The following is an 18,773-nucleotide window of genomic DNA, read 5'->3' on the forward strand; positions in this document are numbered from 1 at the left end:
GAGCCCTATGTTGTCCTCTTTTGCTCCTAAGGGCTCTGGCACCTGTCCTTTTCAAGGGCAGCCAGGGGAGGGGAGCATGACCAGATGATGGGCTGATGAGGGGCAACTGGGTGTGTTGAACCCCTACTCTGGGGGCTTGGTCCAGCTCTCCCAACACAAACACCCACAGAGGTGTGGGTTCTAAGGCTCTGCCCTGACTAATGAGAGATCCGTGGGGCTGAATCTCCTGCTGTTCTCTTGCTTGAACTTGTTCCCTGGAGTCAGGGAGCACTCAGCACCATCGGTGACCGGCAGCCCTACTCCACGGACCCGCCAAGCCTGCGCATGCCTGTGACCAGTTCCTGCCCCCGCCCCCCGCCCCCGCCCTACTTGGGACAGGGAAGGGCCTGGGCTCACGGGCTCCAGTGGAACAAGCTGGGGTGTGGGCTAGGGGCCAAATCCTTCCCTGACTGCTCTAAACCCTCCCCTTTCCCCAGAGCTTCCTCAGGACACAGGGATACCAACCTTCTCCCCAAGATGATTTTATTGAACGCACACACAACATTCATCCTTGGGTGCGAATTCAATCCAGCAAGTGAAGAGATGACAATGCTCGTGGGACACGGAGGGCTCCCCACCAGCCCCCAGCACAGCCGGGGAGACAGGCCATGGGGTGGGCTCTGCTTCCCTGGGGCCCCACCATACCTCTTGTCCCATTCCCTGCCTACAGGGGTGGGGTGGGGAGGTTTCCCTTCCCCAGCTGGGCTCAGGGGGTCTGCCCAGGATGGGTGGGCAGATCTGGAACTTGTCTTGAAACACCTGAGAGGCCTGGGGGTTCCCGCGTGCCCAGACATCCCGCGGCTCCCTGTGCCACCTCAGCAGCCAGAGAGGCCTCCAGGACCGAGAGCCACTTGCCCAACGGGGCTGTGCCCGACTCAGGAAGGGGCACCGTGCTGGGCCAGCAGCTCGTCACATCCCCATGCCCGAGAACCTCAGGGCCCGCCCTCCAGGCCTCAGGGTCCCTCAGACGGGGACAAAGCTCCCCGGGGCTAGAGGGACCTCTGGGGGCCCCCTTGCCCTGTCAGACACCTCTGAGACTGTGTGTCTGACCACTCACAAATAGGAAATGAGAAATCAGGTCAAAATGCTCACAATTTCCTGCGTGTCTCAGATGGTTGTTTTCTTACATGGTTGGGCTGTATTTTAACTCGGTTTATTGAAACTAGTCAATTTTGAGATTCATCAAATCAATAAAGTAAAAAGGAAAAGATAGATAAAAGAAACAATAACAAAACATTTCAACTGAGCTTTGGTGACAGTGGCCTCAGGAATTTCTATGCTACGTGGGTGTTGGTGGGGGGGTGGCTCCTGGCCCTTCTATCTCCGAACTGCGCAAGAAGCCGTCTGTCCGCCCTGCCAGGGCCTGGAGAAGGGCTCAGTGCCCCCTGGCCATTCCTGACTCAGGGAGCCTAGGCGGCTGGGCCTCCTGCATCAGCCTGTGGCATGAAGCTTGTCTTCCCAGGTGGAATCTGGGTGCCTGCTTCTCAGCCCCGCCCCCCACAGTCCCAGGCACAAGAGGCAGAGCCCCATCTGAGTAACACTGGAGAGCTGGAGAAACCCCAGCGGCCAGGGAGAGGACAGGACGGGGGCCTGCCGCCTCCTAGTGCACTCAATTTACCTGCTACTGTTTTTTCTCCTACAAATCCGAGTTGCTGGTGCTCCCAGCCCCCAGCCAGGGCCGGCTGCCCGGCTGTGTTTGGCTGTCAAGAGGGTTCCCAAGGACCCCTCAGCCCCAAATCCCTACCAAGCCAGAAGGAACTGAAGGTTGAGGGCTGAGGTGAAGACTGACGAAAGAAAGAACGAGTGTGCGTATTGCTAGAGAGAACCGGTTTGGAAATGCCCCGTCCTAAGGCTGATTCTCCTTACTCCCAACTCCAAACCACATGAGTCTGGTGCAGACACGCTCACGCGAGGCTCCCATGTGGCCTCCTGTGCTGGTCTTGGTGGGGTGCGCAGGCCGGGCTGCCGGTGGGCCGACAGGGTGGGGAGGAGAAACCTTGTGGAGCCTCGGGCTCCTTGTTTCCAGGGGGAAGGCGGTTGGGGCCGGGTCTGGGACAGTCATTCGCCCAGCTGACCGCTTTAGTGCAAAACCTAATCGGGGTGCAGGGGAAGGGTGGCGGCAGGGTTGGGGGGTGCCCAGGGGCTGGGCCCATTTCCAGGCCAGAACTGGCACCATTCTCTAGCAGCCAGACCTCGGAGATGGGTGGTGTGCAGGGGAGGAGGGGCGGCAGAGAGGGATCCCATCCCTTCCCACCAGTAGAACCTGGGCAGAAACAGAGCAGCAGGGGAAGCAGGGCCAGCTAGCCCGGGAGCACGGTGGCCCACAGTGCAGTGCAGGGGCCCTGCTCGCCCTCTCCCAGCAACCAGCTCACTCGAAGGTCTCCCACTGCTTCCTGAGCTGCTCTACGGAGCCCGGGGCTGGGGCCGGGGCCGGGGCCGGGCTCACATCTTGCCTGGTCTTCTGTAACAAATCCTCAAAGGGGTCTTTGGCCTCCCGAGGAGCAGAGGGCTGCGGTGCTGAATCCAGGCCCTGCGGGGGCCTGGGAGGGAGGAGTGGGGGGTCTCCGGGCCTCAGGACCAGCCCCTGCTTGGCCTCGGCAGCCCTGGCGCTTGAGCGGGCCAGGGGCAACGTTCGGATCCTTGACGGGGCAACCATTGGGGGGCCCAGGGGCTGCAAGGGACTGGCGGGGGGACCCATGGGCATCTGGCCGAAGAGGTTAGGCATGGAGAGGGCAGACAGGTTGGGCTGAGATCTGTGTGGGACACAGAAGCCAGAATTGGACAGCAGGAGGCTGGGGGCAAAAGTGGGCCCCAGGGAAGCAGGAGGTGCCCCAAAAGGCCCGGCCGCTGTGGAGACCAGGGGCATGGCAGGCAGCGCCGTAGGCACAGAGGAGATAAAGGGATTGAGTGATGGCTGTGGAAACGGGGTGGGGGTCCCCGCTGGTGGGAAGCTGAACTGGGAAGTGAATGAGGGGGCTACACTCGGGGCTGAAGGGCGCGGTGGAAGAGGGCTGCCTGACCAGGCTGTGTTAAGTGGGTCCAGGAGGGCCAGCAGGGCGTCACTGCCCGAGCCCGTGGCCTCGGGGGCCAGGCTGAGCGGCTGGAGCAGTTCGGTGGGTCCTTGTGGGGTAGCACTGGGGAGGAGCCCCGGGAACGGGGCTGGGCTCCGGGGAGCTCGCCTTTCCCGCTCGGCCTGTAGCCGCTCTGAGGAGAAGTCCCCGAGGGCGGCGCTGGCAGCCTGAAGTTTGGCTGGGCGGGCGGTGGGGGGTGGAGGCACGATGCCCAGCTCTGGGGTCTTCCTGCCCTGGGGCCGGGGAATGGTGATGCTGCCCGGAGTGGGAGTGGGTGCCTCCTCCTTGTCACTGGGGTTCAGGATGCTGTCCTGGGTCGGCAGCATGCGGGGCAGAGCCAGGGAGTTCCCAAGCAGGACGGAGGGCTTCTCGGGGGAGGTGGCCGGGGGCTTGCTGGGGATGGCCATGTCATCCTGGCCCAGGCTCCAGAGCTTGTTGTATGGGTGGGTGAGCTTCAAGGCCATCGACATCCCACGGCTCCTGTCGCTCCTGCTCAGGTCCAGCCTCTGGGGGAGAGAGCGAGGGAGGCAGTGACCAGAGACTGACTTGGACAGACTGGAAGACAGCAGGGCCCCTTCCCCGGGACCCTCCTGCCCCCCGAGACTCAGGGCAGCTGGGGAGCCGGGCCCAGGACACCAGCAGAGAGCCCGGGTCTATCCTGATGCCAAGCCCAGGCTTTCCTCACTGTTTTCCTCACTTTTCAGACTCTATGCCGGGCTTTTTTTTTTTCTCACTGCACAAAGAGATTCCAGAAAAAGCCCCTGTCCTTTTACATCGGTGTTGCCAAGAAGTTTTAGGAAAATGACTTCATTTATTGGCCATCTATTGGCCGGGACTTCTTCACTTTTCAAAGCATGTGGGCACTTTTAATCACCTGTGAACTTGAGGACAAGTGAGGCACGGGGCCAGGGCAAAGGTGTCTTCTTTGGTAGGCAGAGAAACAGGACTGGGCTCCTGTCCCGGCTCTGCCCCTCACAAGTGACACTACCTGGGCGTCAGCAGCAGGGACCGCGAACTCCCTGTGGGAGGGCATGTGTGGATCGCTGCATTCACCATGGTAGCTTCAGGAATTCCAAAGACCCAGCGACTCCACCAGCAGCCTCCACTCGCAAGTGGGCAAACAGGCCCAGAGAGGGAGTGTGACAGATTGCAAGTCATGATGGACAATCAGTGTCCCACGCAAATAATACAGAACCCAGGAATTCTGACCCCGAGGCTCTCCAAGGAGACTTGGTGGGGCTGGGGTCCGGCGAGGGAGACCTGGCGCGGCAGCACACCTCTGCCCGATGCACACACGGACGCGAGGGGCTGATTTCCATCAGGTGTAACGTTTCTACAGCCGTCCTTGGCTCTGGCCTGCCTGGCAGGGTTTGCAGGCAGAATGGCCCTGAGCATCGGCTGAGGATCCGGGAAAAATCGCTGTTTCTCCCTTGGTCTCCTTCCCTGTCCCCTGGGGGTACCTGCCTCCTGTGTGGACAGCGCCAGCCCTAGCAGGTCCCCGTACCTGCCGGCAGCATACCTGATAGTCGAAGGTTCCCGGTTGCTCCCTCAGGTCTTTGGGGGTCCGAAGGTCCTCCAAGCTCTTGGCCTGGCCCAGTGGCTGCAGTGGGACCTGCATGTCCAGGTTGTTGAAGACGTCTTCCAGAAGGTCGATGCTGGCAGCCCGGTCAGGCGGAGCCGGGGCAGGGCTCGTGGGCTCCCGCGCTCGCTGCTCTGGGCTCTCTGCCTCATCACCTTCCGCGCTGTCTGATTCCTTGAGCGTCCGGTAGGGCTGAGGCCTGGGAAGGGGCAGAGCAGCGGGTTCTCCCACCCAGAGCCTCCACGGGGGGAGCAAGCAGCCCCCACCCCCAGGAACCTATGGGCCTTGAGGGGCACACTTGGGAGCCATGGGACCAGGCAAGTGTCCTGGGGCCCCTGTGAGGGCTGGAGTCTGGGCAGGGGCACTCTGCCAGACCTGGGGCTGCATGTGGGTCTGCTGCTCAGTGTGGGACTCATTTGCACTAGGGGAGCCACCTGATTCCCTCGAAAACCACAGGACGCATCATATAACTGGCTAGTGGGCTTGCAGGCCATCTGGGCAAGGTAGGAGGAACGGGACAGGACTGAAAAGGGAAGAGGGGCTGCTTATTCCAGAGCCAGGCCTCTGCTCTCCCACCACCCTGTGGCTCAGAGGGAACTGAGCTGGGCAAAGTGTCCCCAGGGCAACTGCCCAGGAGGGCTCAGGACCCCCAGAGGGAACCGTGTGGGCCTCAGCCTGTGCTGACGGGTTCTAGCTCTGATCTTACCATCTCTTGCTATGGGACCTTGGAAAAGGTTCTTAACCTCTCTGAACCTCAGCCTCTCCCCATTCCAGAATGTACTTCCCTTGCATGTGGGGGTGGTAATTATGTGAACCAACTAACAGAGGCTGTTCACAGCATTCTGTACCTTTCATCCAGGCATAGATGACAGAAGGCTTCTTTTACTTTGCTTTCTCGCAAGCCTGAGCCCTAGGGCACCACTGGGTACATGGAGAAGGGTGCCTGGATCAACCCTGAGTCGGCTCTGCCCTCTGCGTTCCTGCAGAAACTGCCTACAGCTCTGGTAAAGTGGGGGAAGGGTGCCACCTGCTGGTCCAAAGGCCCCCGTGCAGGAACCAGGGCAGGGACGATCCAGCAGAGGGGAGGGCTCAGTGAACATACTAGATCTCTCCGCAAGGACTCATCAGCCTTCAGGATCTCACTCAAGTTCAGAGAGGCTAAGTAACTGACCCTATGTCACACAGCAAAAGGTAGTCATGGACACCAAGTATGACAGCCTTCAAAAGTCCCCACTCACTGTAAGGCATCTGACCAAGGAATTAAAGACCTTTTAACCAAGTTTGAACACAATGAAGGGGATAAAGAAAAGTCTGAGTGCTCCTTACACTTAAGGAAAGAAATGTATTCTTTCAGAAAAAAAAAACATTTTATTTTGACTTAAGATGGCCCAGTACCTTTTTTTCTTCTCCTGTGCAATTTATTTTTATTTATTTAACTAATTAACATATGGGCCACTACCTTTTTAATCCCACACATGCAAAAGCCTGTACTTTTCATAGGTCCTGCTAAGAGAGTGAGCACTATTACTATTTAAATAATTAAGGCATCAATGAATTAAAAGGTAGAGAGGAGACCCACTGGAGACCCCACTGTGGTGGGGAGTCCTTGGATACCACCCAGGGAGAGCGCTTTTACCTGCAAGGTGATTTTGAGCTGATACATGGATAAGCATTTCTTACTCCAGTGGTTCTGCCTTTCTTTCAACTAATAGTAGAAATGATCATTGATACATTAGGCCAATGATATCAGATATCACCGCTCAAGACAAAGTTAATTTACTAAAATTTTAACAGAAAATTTTTAAAGAAAGATTCAACGTACAGAGAAGGTGGCATGTGAGTTTGGGCAGCACTGACCTAGGCCACCTCTTTCTACGTGAGGGGATCAGGAGGGGACTGACACGCCTGTGCTCACAAGTGACAGAAAGGGCCAGAACCCTCCGACCCCTGGGGGGCAGTGGTAGGAGCAGAGCTGGGGGGTTAATCAGGTGCCCTGAGGAGCCCAAGGGAAGGGACCTGGGAGGGGGACGGAGAGATGAATCCCGTCTTCTGTAAGACCCCGGGGGTGTTCAGCAAAGGGCAGCTCTCTTCCCTGAAAGGCTCCCATTAAAGATGGACAAAAACTGTCCCTTTGCTCAATCCCAGCCCTGAAAAACTTGTGGGTTGAGAACTGATGAAGGAAGGGAAACTGCCAAAGCTTGACACTGGGGGACGGCTGGATTGTGGGTGAACCTTCTTTTTACTCAGATGAGGCTCAGGTTATAAACAATAAAAATTATCTTACAGTCAGGATCAGTAAGACACTTGTCTCTGTCAGCAATAATATACACATTCCCTATCAATGTTTTTTTTTGGTTTTTTTCTAAGCTTCAAATCTGACCCTCCATCTCCAGTTTTTGGAAATGTGCTGAGATAAGAAGAGGTCTCAGGCATCAACAACCACTTCTGCTAACAGTCAAGTGCATTCTCCTGGGGGAGGGCCAGGGACTCAGCTCCCGTCCCCTGGCTCCTCACCACAGAGCCTGCGGGGCTGGCAGAAGGGCCGTCCTGGGCAGAGGCACACAAGGGGGCACTCACCCCGCAGGCTGGCACGGGGGCACTGGCAGGCAGCAGCTCCAGACAGCCCTCCCCCCACACAAGGGCAAGCGACACCGACCCCCCTCCCCCACACGGCCCAGGAGAGTCACCAAGTTGAGCTCAGAGAAATGGAAGAAGGAAGGAGAGACCATTCAAAGGGGGCGGAGAAGAAAAAGCTTTCGGTGAAGCCAGAGCTCGGGCCCTCTTGCCGCTGGCATTCATCGTCAGAGGAGTCTTCGGACAGGAAGACCGCATAGTGTCGCAAGGGCTTTACCAGGCTGGGGCGGAGGAAGACAAGAGAGAAGAGGCGGTTAGGAGGTACCCTCGGAACGCCACGTGGCGGGGTGGGAGGGGGTGGCCTCTGGGCACAGCGCCTGGCCCTGGGCTCCCTCTGCCAACCTGAGGTAGAGGCTCCCTGGAGAAGGCTGGGGGGAGGGCCTGGGAGGCCTGACAGGTCCCGAGGCAGGGAAGCTGGTCCCAGACAGGAAAGAAGCCGAGTGTTTGCCAAACATGTGATCCACTCTCCTATGACCTCATACCCTCCCCTTCCATTGAGATAACCCCAAATGTAGCAAAGAACAATGCACAAAGACGTTCACTGCTGCTTTGCTCACAATCTTCAAACACGGCACGTCCTACGTTTCCAGCAATAGGAGGCTGGTGAATTCCCGTATACTTGGCCAAAAAGGAGTCACCCATCACCCAGAATGTTTATAAAAGAGAAAAACCTCCACACCACGATGCAGAACTGTGATTAGACTACATTCTCTCTCACCTACTTATGAAAAAAAGCAGGGAAAAAAGACTGGAAAGGGATGTATGTACATGTCGACAAAAGCTAGGGGGCTCGGGGGTGACATCCCCCCACCCGGCCTCCTTTAATTTTTCCGTGTCTTCTGCACTTTCCACAATGCGCGTATCAACTTCAGTAAGCAGGAAAACATAAAAACAGAAAGTTACAGAACAAAGTGAGCCACGTGGAGGGGCTCGGGCTAGAGGGCCCCCTCCTGATTAGCGGCTGCTCTCCCGAGTCTCTCTCACACGCCTCTTCAGAGAGTCTTTTCATCTGTGATGTGGAAATTAAATATTCATTGTTATAAAAAATACATCTCCCTTGTCAGCCACCTGTGAGCGCTACCTCCATAAACACAAACACCGCGCAGCCCCGAGAAAGTCCACGCGGCCACCATGAATTATACACCGACCTGGGCCCACGAGTGGACGGCTTGCGAGAGGGGAGCCGGACCCAGCAAGCTCGGGTCCCATCTGGCCCCCCGCAGCCGCTGGACGGGCTCCAAGAATCCCCGGGGGTGGGGGGTGAAGTTCGGGAGAGGGTGGGGCGGGAAGTGTAGGGGTGTCCGAGCTGGGGGCAGTCTCCTCTCTCCCCACCCCTGGACACAGCAGGTCCTTTCTCTGCTTTCTGACGCAGTTCCTTCTGGGTTTCATGGCAAAAAAGGGCGCCCCGTCTGAAAAAGTGAATGGGAACCACGCTGGAGGGTGGTGAGGGACCGGGAGAGCGGGTTGTGCCGTGACCTGCCGTCAGGTGCCAAGCCAGTTGTCTCCAGCGATGCGCTCATCTTCTGTAAGTAGAACCAGGGCTGGCCCCCAGCGCTGCAGAGCTCCCCGGCCTGTGCCCACCTCGACCCTCCCTCCTCGTGTTATCCTTGCACGTCAGGCAGGCTAAGAGCTTTGCCCTCATACTGAAGCGGAGACCAAGGCTCAGAGAAGGGAATCCGCTTGGCCAGGGTCGCGAACAGGGACAGGGAGGTGGCGGGTCACCGAACTCCTGTCCTTGCCCAGGCCACCTCCCTGGATGGTAAGGGACGCAGCCCTTCCTGGACCAGAGAGAGCATTGGCTTAGGTCGCATGTTTTCCTCTGGTGTCAGGAAAGAGGGCAGGACGATGTGACCCACAGAATCAAGGCCGCCCGGCTCCTGCCACATCCCCTGGGACCTAAAACACGGTGTGGCAAAAAGGACCACTTCGTGCAGCTACTGGAACCCTGCTGTGCATCACAGACCCAACCTTGTCACTCTCCTGCTTAACGCCTGCACGTGCATGGCCCCAGTAGCAATGCCGAGGGCATTGGTTGTGTGGAGAGTAAACCCGTTAAGGGTTCGGAACAATGAGGTTCAGACATTTACAGAATGGTTTACTCAACCGTTTAAAAGTTAGGGGGATGCACTCACTTCTAGCACTGGGTGGATTTCCCAGACAGGTGAGGAGGGCTAGAGGGATAGACAGGTACCCTGGCCTCAGGCTCCACACTGGGGAGCTTGTGGAATGTGCTGGGTGGGCAGGGGCGAGGTCTGTGGGGAGGCAGGGCCAAGCCCAGGCTCCATGCAGGGTAGACACCGTGCTGTCTGCCCAGCCCTGTCCACTTCTGCTGCCTCCTCCTGCCCTCCCCTGCACAGCCCACAGAACCCCCTGTCGCCTCGGCCTGGTGCACTGACTGCTCTTCGGTCTGAAGACCCGGCTCGCTTGGTGTTCTCGAAAGCCTTCCTGGAACTCCCAGCTGGAGTCCTCCCCCAGATGGAGTTCGCGTCCCCCTTGGGCTGCGTGTTGGGGCACTTCATTGGTATCCCTGAACTTCCTGCAGTTCCGTTTCTGAGTCGAGGTCCTCAAGGGCTGTGGCCTGGCTCGTCCTTCTCTTGACCCCCACGTGCGGCACGTTTGTGCAATGGAGGTTCGTGATTGCAGGAACGGAAGCCAGTGCGCTGGGGAGACAAGGCAGGCCCCACCCCGTCCCCTATCTTCCTGGAGCCCCAGAACAGCACCTGTCCCTTCCATCCGCTTGCGGCCGCAGCAGAAAAGTGTCCCCTGGGGTCCTCATCTGTCCTCTGAGATGCTGAGATGGTAGAATGGGACCACATTTGGGGGTAGAGGAGCAGGCGGGAATCTCAGAAAAAGGTTTACGATAACATCGAGGGGCTTCACATGGGTGACTTCCACCCCTCCCAGCAGCCTAGCGGGAAGGCTTCGCTGCACTGATTTTATGGAGGACGAGCCTGTCATTAGTCCATCCGTCCATCCGTCCATCCATCTGCACACCCAACCAAGATGTACTTCCGGAGCACTTGTTGCGAGCAGACCCAGTGCCGGCTGAGCGCTGGGAATCACCATGAGGAGAGACGCGACCACAGGCCCTGGCCAGGAAGTGACAAGCAGGGGTTCCAGGCCAGGACCCTCACATCCCCGTCAGCCAGGCTGGTGGCAGACGTGCGTGAGGGGGACGTGCCCCCGTCCGAGCGTGCTCCCCTCCTCTGGCTCTGACGAGGAAGCCGAGATCACAGCTCCGCACATGAGCTGCCAGGAGTGTCTGGATTAGCGTGCGAGCAGAGAGCCTCTGTGCTGGGCTGGACCGTGGCTTCACCCAGCCAGGCCGCTGGAGTTCACAGTCCTGTCCAATCCCATGTCCTCCCACACCGGTGTGGTGGTGGAGCGGGCCCTGGGGGGGCCAGAAGGGGAAGAGGGAACCTCAGCTTCCAGCTCACAAACCACTTTCCCTCACCAGTCAGCTCTCCTGGCCAGACCAGGCGGGCTGGGTTGTGGCTTCAGTAAGAGGCCCGGGGTGTCTCCTTAACACACCATCTCTCTCTCCAGAGTGACAGAGAACCTTGCCAGGGGTGGTTTGGTCTGATCGGTGTTTTTTTTCAGGCTTCGGGCCACATGGATGACGGTGGTGAGACTGGCTGTACTTACAAGTGTTAGGCTAAATGTCGTTTGTACAGTTTCTCATTAATTCCTGATCACATCCTCCCTTTGTGGATAGAAAAGCCAAAGCTCAGAGAGGCGTAGTCACTGGCCCACTGTCACACAGCGGCTCTTCGTAGAGCCAGGAATCTGGGTCTGCCTGACTCGAAACCACTTTGGGGTCCTGCCTCTTCAGTCCTGCAGACCTGAAACAATGAAAGAAGGGGTAGGGCTTTCCCCCTTCTACTTCTAATAAGAAGTGAGATTTCAAAATAAACTTATTTAAATTCGGCTGCTCATGTCCTCCTATGAAACATACAGCCAGATATTTGTCAGAGATAAAGGACGAATCGTTGAAAATGTCCAGGTTTAAATTTTTTATTAGCTTAAGGCAGAATATGAGGGGAAAAAAAAAAAGTGTACCTCTTCCCTCATTAACCCAATTCAGCGACTACCCTGCAGTCTGCCACCCACCACTTGCCTGGATTTTCTTACACACAAAGAGCTGTCTGTGAAAAGGCAGGTCGTGGTGAACTTGGCTACCCGGCGAGGGCTGCCGGAGTCTTGGCAAGAAAGAAAGGCCCGCTGTCCATCACCATTCAGACCCCATCGTCTCCCACGGCTGCTCCCGCCTCTGCCCACCTCATCTCGGCTCGGAGTTCCCATGCAGATGACTTCCCGAACCCTTTCTAATGTTTGGTTTAACGTGTCGCCGGTTAGCGGGCGCGTGTGACAGTGGTGACAGGCGCGGCTGTTCCTTTTTAAATACCATGTCAGAGACACGGCGTCAGGAAGCAGGGACGTGCTCTGTGGCTCTCCGCCTCGCCGGGATCGCACGGGCTTATTTTTTAATGAGGAAGATCTGCATCTTGAGAGTTTTTTTCATGTGTCACATCGCGTGGACAAATCAGCAGCACGTCACGCTGGCCCAAAATGAAATGCTGACAAATGTAGATATTTCAAATTTAATTGACATTTAAATGTACTTGAGATAAAGAAGGGAAAAAAAAAAATCAGCAAGGACTCGGTCTCCGGAGGTAACGAGGGGAGCTGGTGATCATTTTTAAAGGATCCTTTCACTCCAGCACAAAGGATCTTTCCTTGGTAAATGTCTCGGCCACCCTGGCATCCTCTGATGACGAGGCTCTGGTTGGGCTGATGAGCGGGGACAGGCCCCAGGACGAGGCCAGGTCCTGCCTGCCCAGAGATGCCAGTCTGTCCCGCTTTCCACCATCCCCCACTTCCCAGCCAGATGAGCTCAGGAAAGTCATTTTACAGTTCCCTGCACCTCAATTTCTTAGCTGTAAAATGGGGATTCTACACCCCTCCTGATGGGGTTTTCGAAAAGCTGAATGGAATTATTCATAAAGGGCTTTGCCTCATGCCCCGCGCCATAGTACATACTCAATTTACTACCAATAGACCACGTTCACCTGCCAACAAATAGATTCTGGGCATTTTCATCCTGTGAAGGGTCTTCCCTAGGCATTCAAGGATGAATATAAGGTGCTTCCTGCCTTCAAAAACCTTCCCGGTCAAGGTCGGTGGTCTCCAGCCTGGCCTATCACAGCATGTCAGAATTACCGGACAGAACCCTTCTGGGGATCCGGTCACGCCATCTCCCCATCACCGTAATGTGGGGCCGGGACCCCAGACCATGCTTGAGCATGTGCACAGGTGAAAACAATAGAACAAGACTCTGAAGCAAGTCAGGGTGGTCTTTGGGGGAAACGAGCTTGGTGTGAGACCCACGGCGGGGAAGCTCTGGACCGGCGCTGGCGCTATCCTCTGTGTGACCTGGGCTAATGGCTAGGACCATTTCCAAGGAGAAAGAGGAGACAGATGGAGAACCTGCTGGACACTGGGTCTTTCCACGCCGCTGTACGTGAGTCTCTACTGTGAAACAATAAGACAGAATCACTGCTGTAATGAGTCACGATCACCAGTTCTGCCTGTCAGGTGAACTGGCCTTCTGGGGACAGGTGGCTGTGAGATCAGGTTTTTCTCACACCACTGGGGACTTGCTTTGCCAGAGGGCAGTGGTGGGGGTATACTTGGCTCAGGGGATCTCGGAGGAGGCTCCCTTGGGAGGTGATGCGGGAGCTGCGCTTTCAGTCACGAGTACGGAGGAGGCTGCAGGTGTCCCTGGGAGGAGTGGGCACACGGGGCTTGAGGTTAGGGTGGGGGTTTTGAGAAAAGGGGCTGGCAGGGTTGGCAGACACCAGGTGGTGGAGGGTCTTGAACCTGCATGAGGACCGAGACGACAGGAGGGGTTAGGGAGTGATGTGGGGGCTGTGGAGGCAGCAGGGGACCTTACTGGCTTGGCTCCATCTCTCTCTCTCTCGGGCTCGTTATGCCCTTTGCCTTTCTGATCTGTGTGAGTCCATCTGTTTGACTACATTATCAACCTCACTGTACTCACTGTACTCATCATACACTCATTCATTCATCCCTTCTTTCAAAAAATCACCAGTGTCAATTTCACATGTCCACACCCCTGCCTCCAGACACCCTGAGAAGTCCTTCCCGGGCCACTGGGTGAACACACGCATGGGTGGAGAGGCCCGAACGCAGGACAAGGGCTTCACTCTACTGTCTCACTCTTCAGGCTCCTTAGTAGAGGGAAGATGGGGATGGGGACATCTTGGGGGGATGGGGCCACCTTCCACACTTTTCCTATCTGGAAAAGAAGTTGTATAGATTGTGAGAAACAACTGCCCCTCTCTCCCCGAAGATGGCCTTTGCCTGCCATGAGCCTGAGTCTTTTGTGGGGACCGTGGGAGCCGTGGTGGAGGGCAGGGTGTCTGGTGAGAGAGCAGTGGACGCGGGCGTGGGTGCACATTCTGGATCCAAGGTAGGTCATTCCACCTGTGTTAGAGCTTTGCTTCCTTCATGGCTGAACAGGCCAACACACCTGCACCGCGAAGACTTTTGGGGTGTGGGGAGGTTAACCAAGGTGACATGTGGAAGTGCCAGCCTGAAACAGGCATGAGACACGGCGCCGTGATGCTGGGAAGAGGGAGGGGCTCAGGGGAGGCGGCAAAGCTTTTGGAGGGGGCTGAAACCAGCAAGTCTTACAGGCGGGGCACTAACTCCTGTCTCGACTGCTCCTTGGAGAGGTCCTTCCCTTCGGCCGTCAGGCAAAAGTGGCTGCGGATGAGGGAAACCTGTGTTTTCCTGCTGCTGTCCGTCCCTGGGGACTCCGTGGCAGTTCCTGCTTTTCAGTCTGGGCTCAGACCCACGTCTGGCTCCTGGCATGGCTTTGTCTCCAGGGCCCGGAACCCACTGTTGGAGAGGGAATTGGGGGCCTGAGTTGGGTCAGGGGCCTCTCACATTGCTAATTGGGTCTGGGACCTTCTGCTCTGGTGTTTGGACTCCTGGCCACTCAGGGAGTAGGTCCTGGAAGGCTGCCAGTGGGTCGTACCTAGACAGCTGTCCCCACCCCCGGGGCCCAGGGCCCAGCTGGCATCTTGGAGACTGGCTCCTGGGGCGGATGGCAGTTTCTGGCTCTTAAATGGCTCTGGGCGGGAGAGGGGCTGGTAGCCTCAGAGTCACAACCCAATCACATCTGGCATGTAGTAGGTGCTCTTTACACGTTTATGGTTAACTGACAGCCCTTCGCCATGTTCAGGGTGCTGACCTATCAGCTTCAGGCTGCCTTCAGTGATTCCCTTATTCATTCATTTAGGAAACATCCTGGAGCAGAGGTCTGGCCGAGGCTCTGGTCCAGGAGTCCAAGAGTCGAAGCTAAAGGGCCCGGCCCTAGAGGAGCTCCCAGACCCCCAAGTGGTGGGCGGGAGAAGGAGGCCGGGGGGGCGGGGTGCATGTGTGCACCCGCGCCTGTGTGTCACATAAAGGGAATACTGCAACGTGGAAGGTCGGCCCTGTATCCGGGGAAGTGGGTGGACTGTGGGTGTGGGGAGAGGAGGGTCCAGCTCATGGGGAGGCACCAGGGTGAGCATTAGGCCGCTGCGGGAGGGGAGACCGGTGTACCAGCCACCTTAGGATGCTAGTGTGGCTCCTGTGGGCAGTTCCCCAAATTGTGCTCTTTGGGATGTGAACAGTCCTTGTGTTGGAAAAAAGAGGGGAGAGAGTCTTGCCCAGGGTCTCTGGCTGGCCGCTGTGGGGTGCCAGAGCCCCCCTGCCTCCCACGCACCAGCCCACCAGCCTAGTGGCTCACCAACCACACACCCTGGGGCAGCTCTGGGCCTGGTGGGGAGAGAGAGGGGGTCTACCCGTGTGTGAGCCATGGCCAGCACCACTGAGGCCGTGCCAAGCCCAGGTCTTGAGATGGTGGGGAGCAGCCCATTGTGTGCCACTGGCCGAAGAGACACAGCTGCAGAGTTCTGAGACCTCGTCTTTGGGCAGAGCTCTCACTAAATGCTTCTGGCAGCTTCTTCTGATCTTATTTTAATCTTCTGGGGCTTTGGGTGCTGGGGTCACGTGGTGCAAGTTGGATGACGAGACTCTGCCATCCTTAAGCGGCGTGGGCCGGCAGTTTGGTGCACAGACTGTCTGTCCGTCTGTCCGGCCAGAGCAACCCGTAGGATTTCTCCTTGCTCAGAAGGATTTCTAATGCATGTTCCTCTGGGTCCCCCAGACCCAGATTCACAGGGAGTCCAGAGTTTTGGTGGGAGTATAAAGTGGTACAATTCTTTTAGCAAGTTCTTTAGCAACATGGAACAGAAATCTGCCTCTAGGACTTGGGGTACAGGGCGGTGACAACCTCTCAGGGTCGCAGCTACTCCTATAAAATCGAGCTAACAATACCTACTCCCCCGGATTTCTTGAGGATTAAGTGAAATGGCGTACGCAAGGTGCTCAGCTGGTAGTTCTTGGCTAATGGTAGCTGTTAATCGTTCCATTCCTTGGATGGTATCAAATGAGAAAAGCTTTAAGAACAAGGGTATTTATTTTGGTGTTTCATGTTCGTGAACCCCTAGAACAATCTACAGACCAGTATGAGGGGTGTAGTGAGGCGGACCACGCCTGCACACCAAGCGGGATCCTGCCACAGCTGTGAGCAGCGGGGGTTACAAGGACACGGGGCGAGTCCAGCGGCTGGAGTACAGCAAGGAGATTGCGGCTCTGCAAATGATCTACAGGACAAACCCCGGAGGGGAAGCTGCAGAAATGCTAACAAGGAGTGAGGTTCAGAATGAACTTGTGTCTTTTCCCAAACTCCTGGATTATAAGGTTATCGGGTTATTTTTTACAGACACACAGAAATTGTTTGAAAAGAGCAGATTTTGTACAAATCCGGTCAGCCAGGTGAGCCGGAAGATGGCTGGTGGGCCCTCGGCGCCTGAATCTGGACCACTCCTACTCAGTACAACGAAACTTCAAATAACCAGCCCGTAGATAGGACCCCCGTGAGGGTGCTGTGGGGCTCACCTGCCGGAGGGGAGACAGAGGTGTGCGGTCACGAGTTCAGGCTGTGCAGCTGGTCGGCCCTGTGTGCGTCTCTGAGCTACCCTGACTGTCAGCCTCTTGGCCATTAAGGCTCAGAAGACAGCGAACTGCCCCCTTCTGGGCTGTTAAGGTTAAACAAGGTGGAGGCTGACCACGTCCCTGTGTACCCTCCTCGACTCTGAGAGGGGTACTGCCCGGCCCCCGCTGTGGGGAACAAATGACAGGCAACCTGGCAGAGAGGGGCGCCTGGGGACCAGCAGGTGACTCCCTGCCTTTGGCCTCCTCTGAATGCTGGGTGTGATCCTGACGGCTGGGCAGTCCTGAGCACGGTGCGGCCTTCTAGAGACTGCTGTTGGCTCCTTCTAAGCATCACATTCAGTGGGAAATTCTCTTACACCTGGCAAGGTGAGGGGGACATAAGCTGGGGCCTGACAGCCACGCACACTGCGGCTGAAATGACCGTTCGCAGGTGGGAGATGGGGACCTCATCGTGCCCCCTCCCGCCACCACTGTCCCCATCACTCAGAGTAGCTCATGGTCCTATTTAGGTTCTCAACAAAAAGGCTGGATGGTACAGAGGAAGGGGTAAGGTCTGTGTCAGCAGACAGCTGATGCTACCAGTTTCTAGCCTGCAGACCCTGCGCTAGTTCTACTATAAAGTCCCCCACTAAGCCTCAGTTTCCCTGTTAGATGTGAAAGCTACCACCTCCCCTTCACAGTCCCAAGGACGTTCAGTCAGTGTTGCTTGTCTTTCCTTCTCCAGGTAGAAACACTCAGACACCAGGGGACACTGGTGGACAGAACAGCTCCAATTCCCGATTTTGAGGAGACAGAGAAGAAGAGAGGCGTGTGGGGCAAGTCATCTTAGAACACAGGACCCAGAACCGTCTCTCTAGGCAAAGCCAAACTGACCAGGGACCCCTGCGGGCAGCAGAGTGTAGCTGAGAAAATGAATCAAGCAGCATCTGGAGTCCTCGCTCTGCCACCTTCTAGCCGGGTGACCCGGGAACACTGAGCACATATATTTGCTGAGTTCCCCTTCGGTGCAAGAAGAAACAAACACCAGCAGAAGAGGGCCTAGAACACAAGAGGTGCTCGACTGCACTTGCTGCTGGACGGCCTCTGACCCACAGCCCGTGCTGCCTGACCCCTCCTGGCCCGAGCTCTCACCCTAGGGAACCCTCAGGGCCTTCCATCAGCCCGTCCTGAATAATAATGCAAGTAGCTAGTACTTCTTGAGGAGAAATCATCACTGAATATTAATTAACAAGTGTTAGCTGAAAAACAGAGGGAATGTTTTCCCCGGAAATCTTTCGGAAGCGTTCTTCCCGTTGTCATCGGATGGCTTTAGAGGGGCGAGGACACCCACCTTTGATGAAGAAAGGACATCTGACATACGAGAAATTTTGTTTCAGGAAAATGCGAGTCACAGAAGAGTCAGCAAGGGGATTGTCTTTAAAGGCCTTGTCTTAAACATCCCAAATCGCTCACACCGGGTCGGTTTTGGAAGCTCTCTGTGGAGTGAACGGATGCGTGAATGGACAGATGGACATCATCTGGAAGGAAAAAACTGGATCCGATGGAGGGCCCGGCCGCAGAGCTGGCAGCCGATGCTACCGGGCCTTGATGAATTCCAGACGCTGAGCTGCTGCGGGAGGCCAGGGAGACTGTCTTATTGTTAATCAGCTCCGTCTTGCTGTCCACAAAGTTAATTATTTAATGTGCTGTTTGGAAGTGAGAGTTGGGGCGAGAAGTCAGGACGACTGAACCCCTCCCGCCACTTCAAAGATCCTGTATCTCTCTCTGCGGGCCAAACCCTCTAAGTTGCCGTGTACTTTGATATTCCCAGTGGAGACAGAGATCCGTGAGTCCACAAAATCCAGGCCAGATTAAAGGGCCAGGCACGGAGTCCATGTGCCCCACACGGAACCACCCGCAACAAAGGCCCATTAGGATCTGGCTCCTGCCTGCCGGCTTGTCTTCTCGTGTCTCCCAGCACAATGCTGACAGATTGGTGGAGCTGGTTTCTTTCCCCCGCAGAACAATATTTTATGAGGAGTCTGTTTTATTAAAATATTTTCCGCTGGATGCTTCCTGTGTTTCAAGAACTTGGTCTTGCCAGCTGGAGCTGATGACAGTTGAGAAAAACACATCCAAGTGCTGTTGTGACATGGCATTTGGAAATGGAGGAGCACAACGGGGTGGGGGGGAGGTTGGGGGTTGGGAGGCAGCATGGGAAGAGATGCAGGAAAATACCCCAGTTGTACCAGAGATGTCACTGGTATTATGGGAGAACAGCTCCCCCCTTGCCCACCATTAAAGACTGTGAACAGAAACTCTCGGAATCATATCCCCAAACGTGCACCTTGATCACCTGGAGGGCTGGGGCTGCTGAGCCCTGG

General features: G+C 56.4%; 1 protein-coding gene across 14 annotated transcripts in view; it reads right to left on the reverse strand.

Annotated features, from left to right (window-relative positions):
• Positions 1-1,176: 1,176 nt before the first annotated feature.
• DENND1A (DENN domain containing 1A) overlaps positions 1,177-18,773 on the reverse strand; it is a 504,146-nt gene continuing 486,549 nt past the window's right edge. For 5 of the 14 annotated variants that reach the window (XM_047699501.1, XM_047699499.1, XM_047699497.1 and 2 more), the window contains 4 exons: positions 7,666-7,743; positions 7,416-7,544; positions 4,630-4,888; positions 1,177-3,616 (listed from right to left, as the gene is read on the reverse strand). In XM_047699501.1, coding sequence (XP_047555457.1) covers positions 2,408-3,616; positions 4,630-4,888; positions 7,416-7,544; positions 7,666-7,743 — 1,675 coding nt within the window. In that variant the 3' untranslated portion in view covers positions 1,177-2,407. The other 9 variants (XM_047699505.1, XM_047699503.1, XM_047699500.1 and 6 more) reach the window with 3 other exon arrangements.

The sequence above is a fragment of the Lutra lutra genome, chromosome 13, assembly GCF_902655055.1.
Source record: "Lutra lutra chromosome 13, mLutLut1.2, whole genome shotgun sequence".
NCBI classification, from domain to species: domain Eukaryota; kingdom Metazoa; phylum Chordata; class Mammalia; order Carnivora; family Mustelidae; genus Lutra; species Lutra lutra.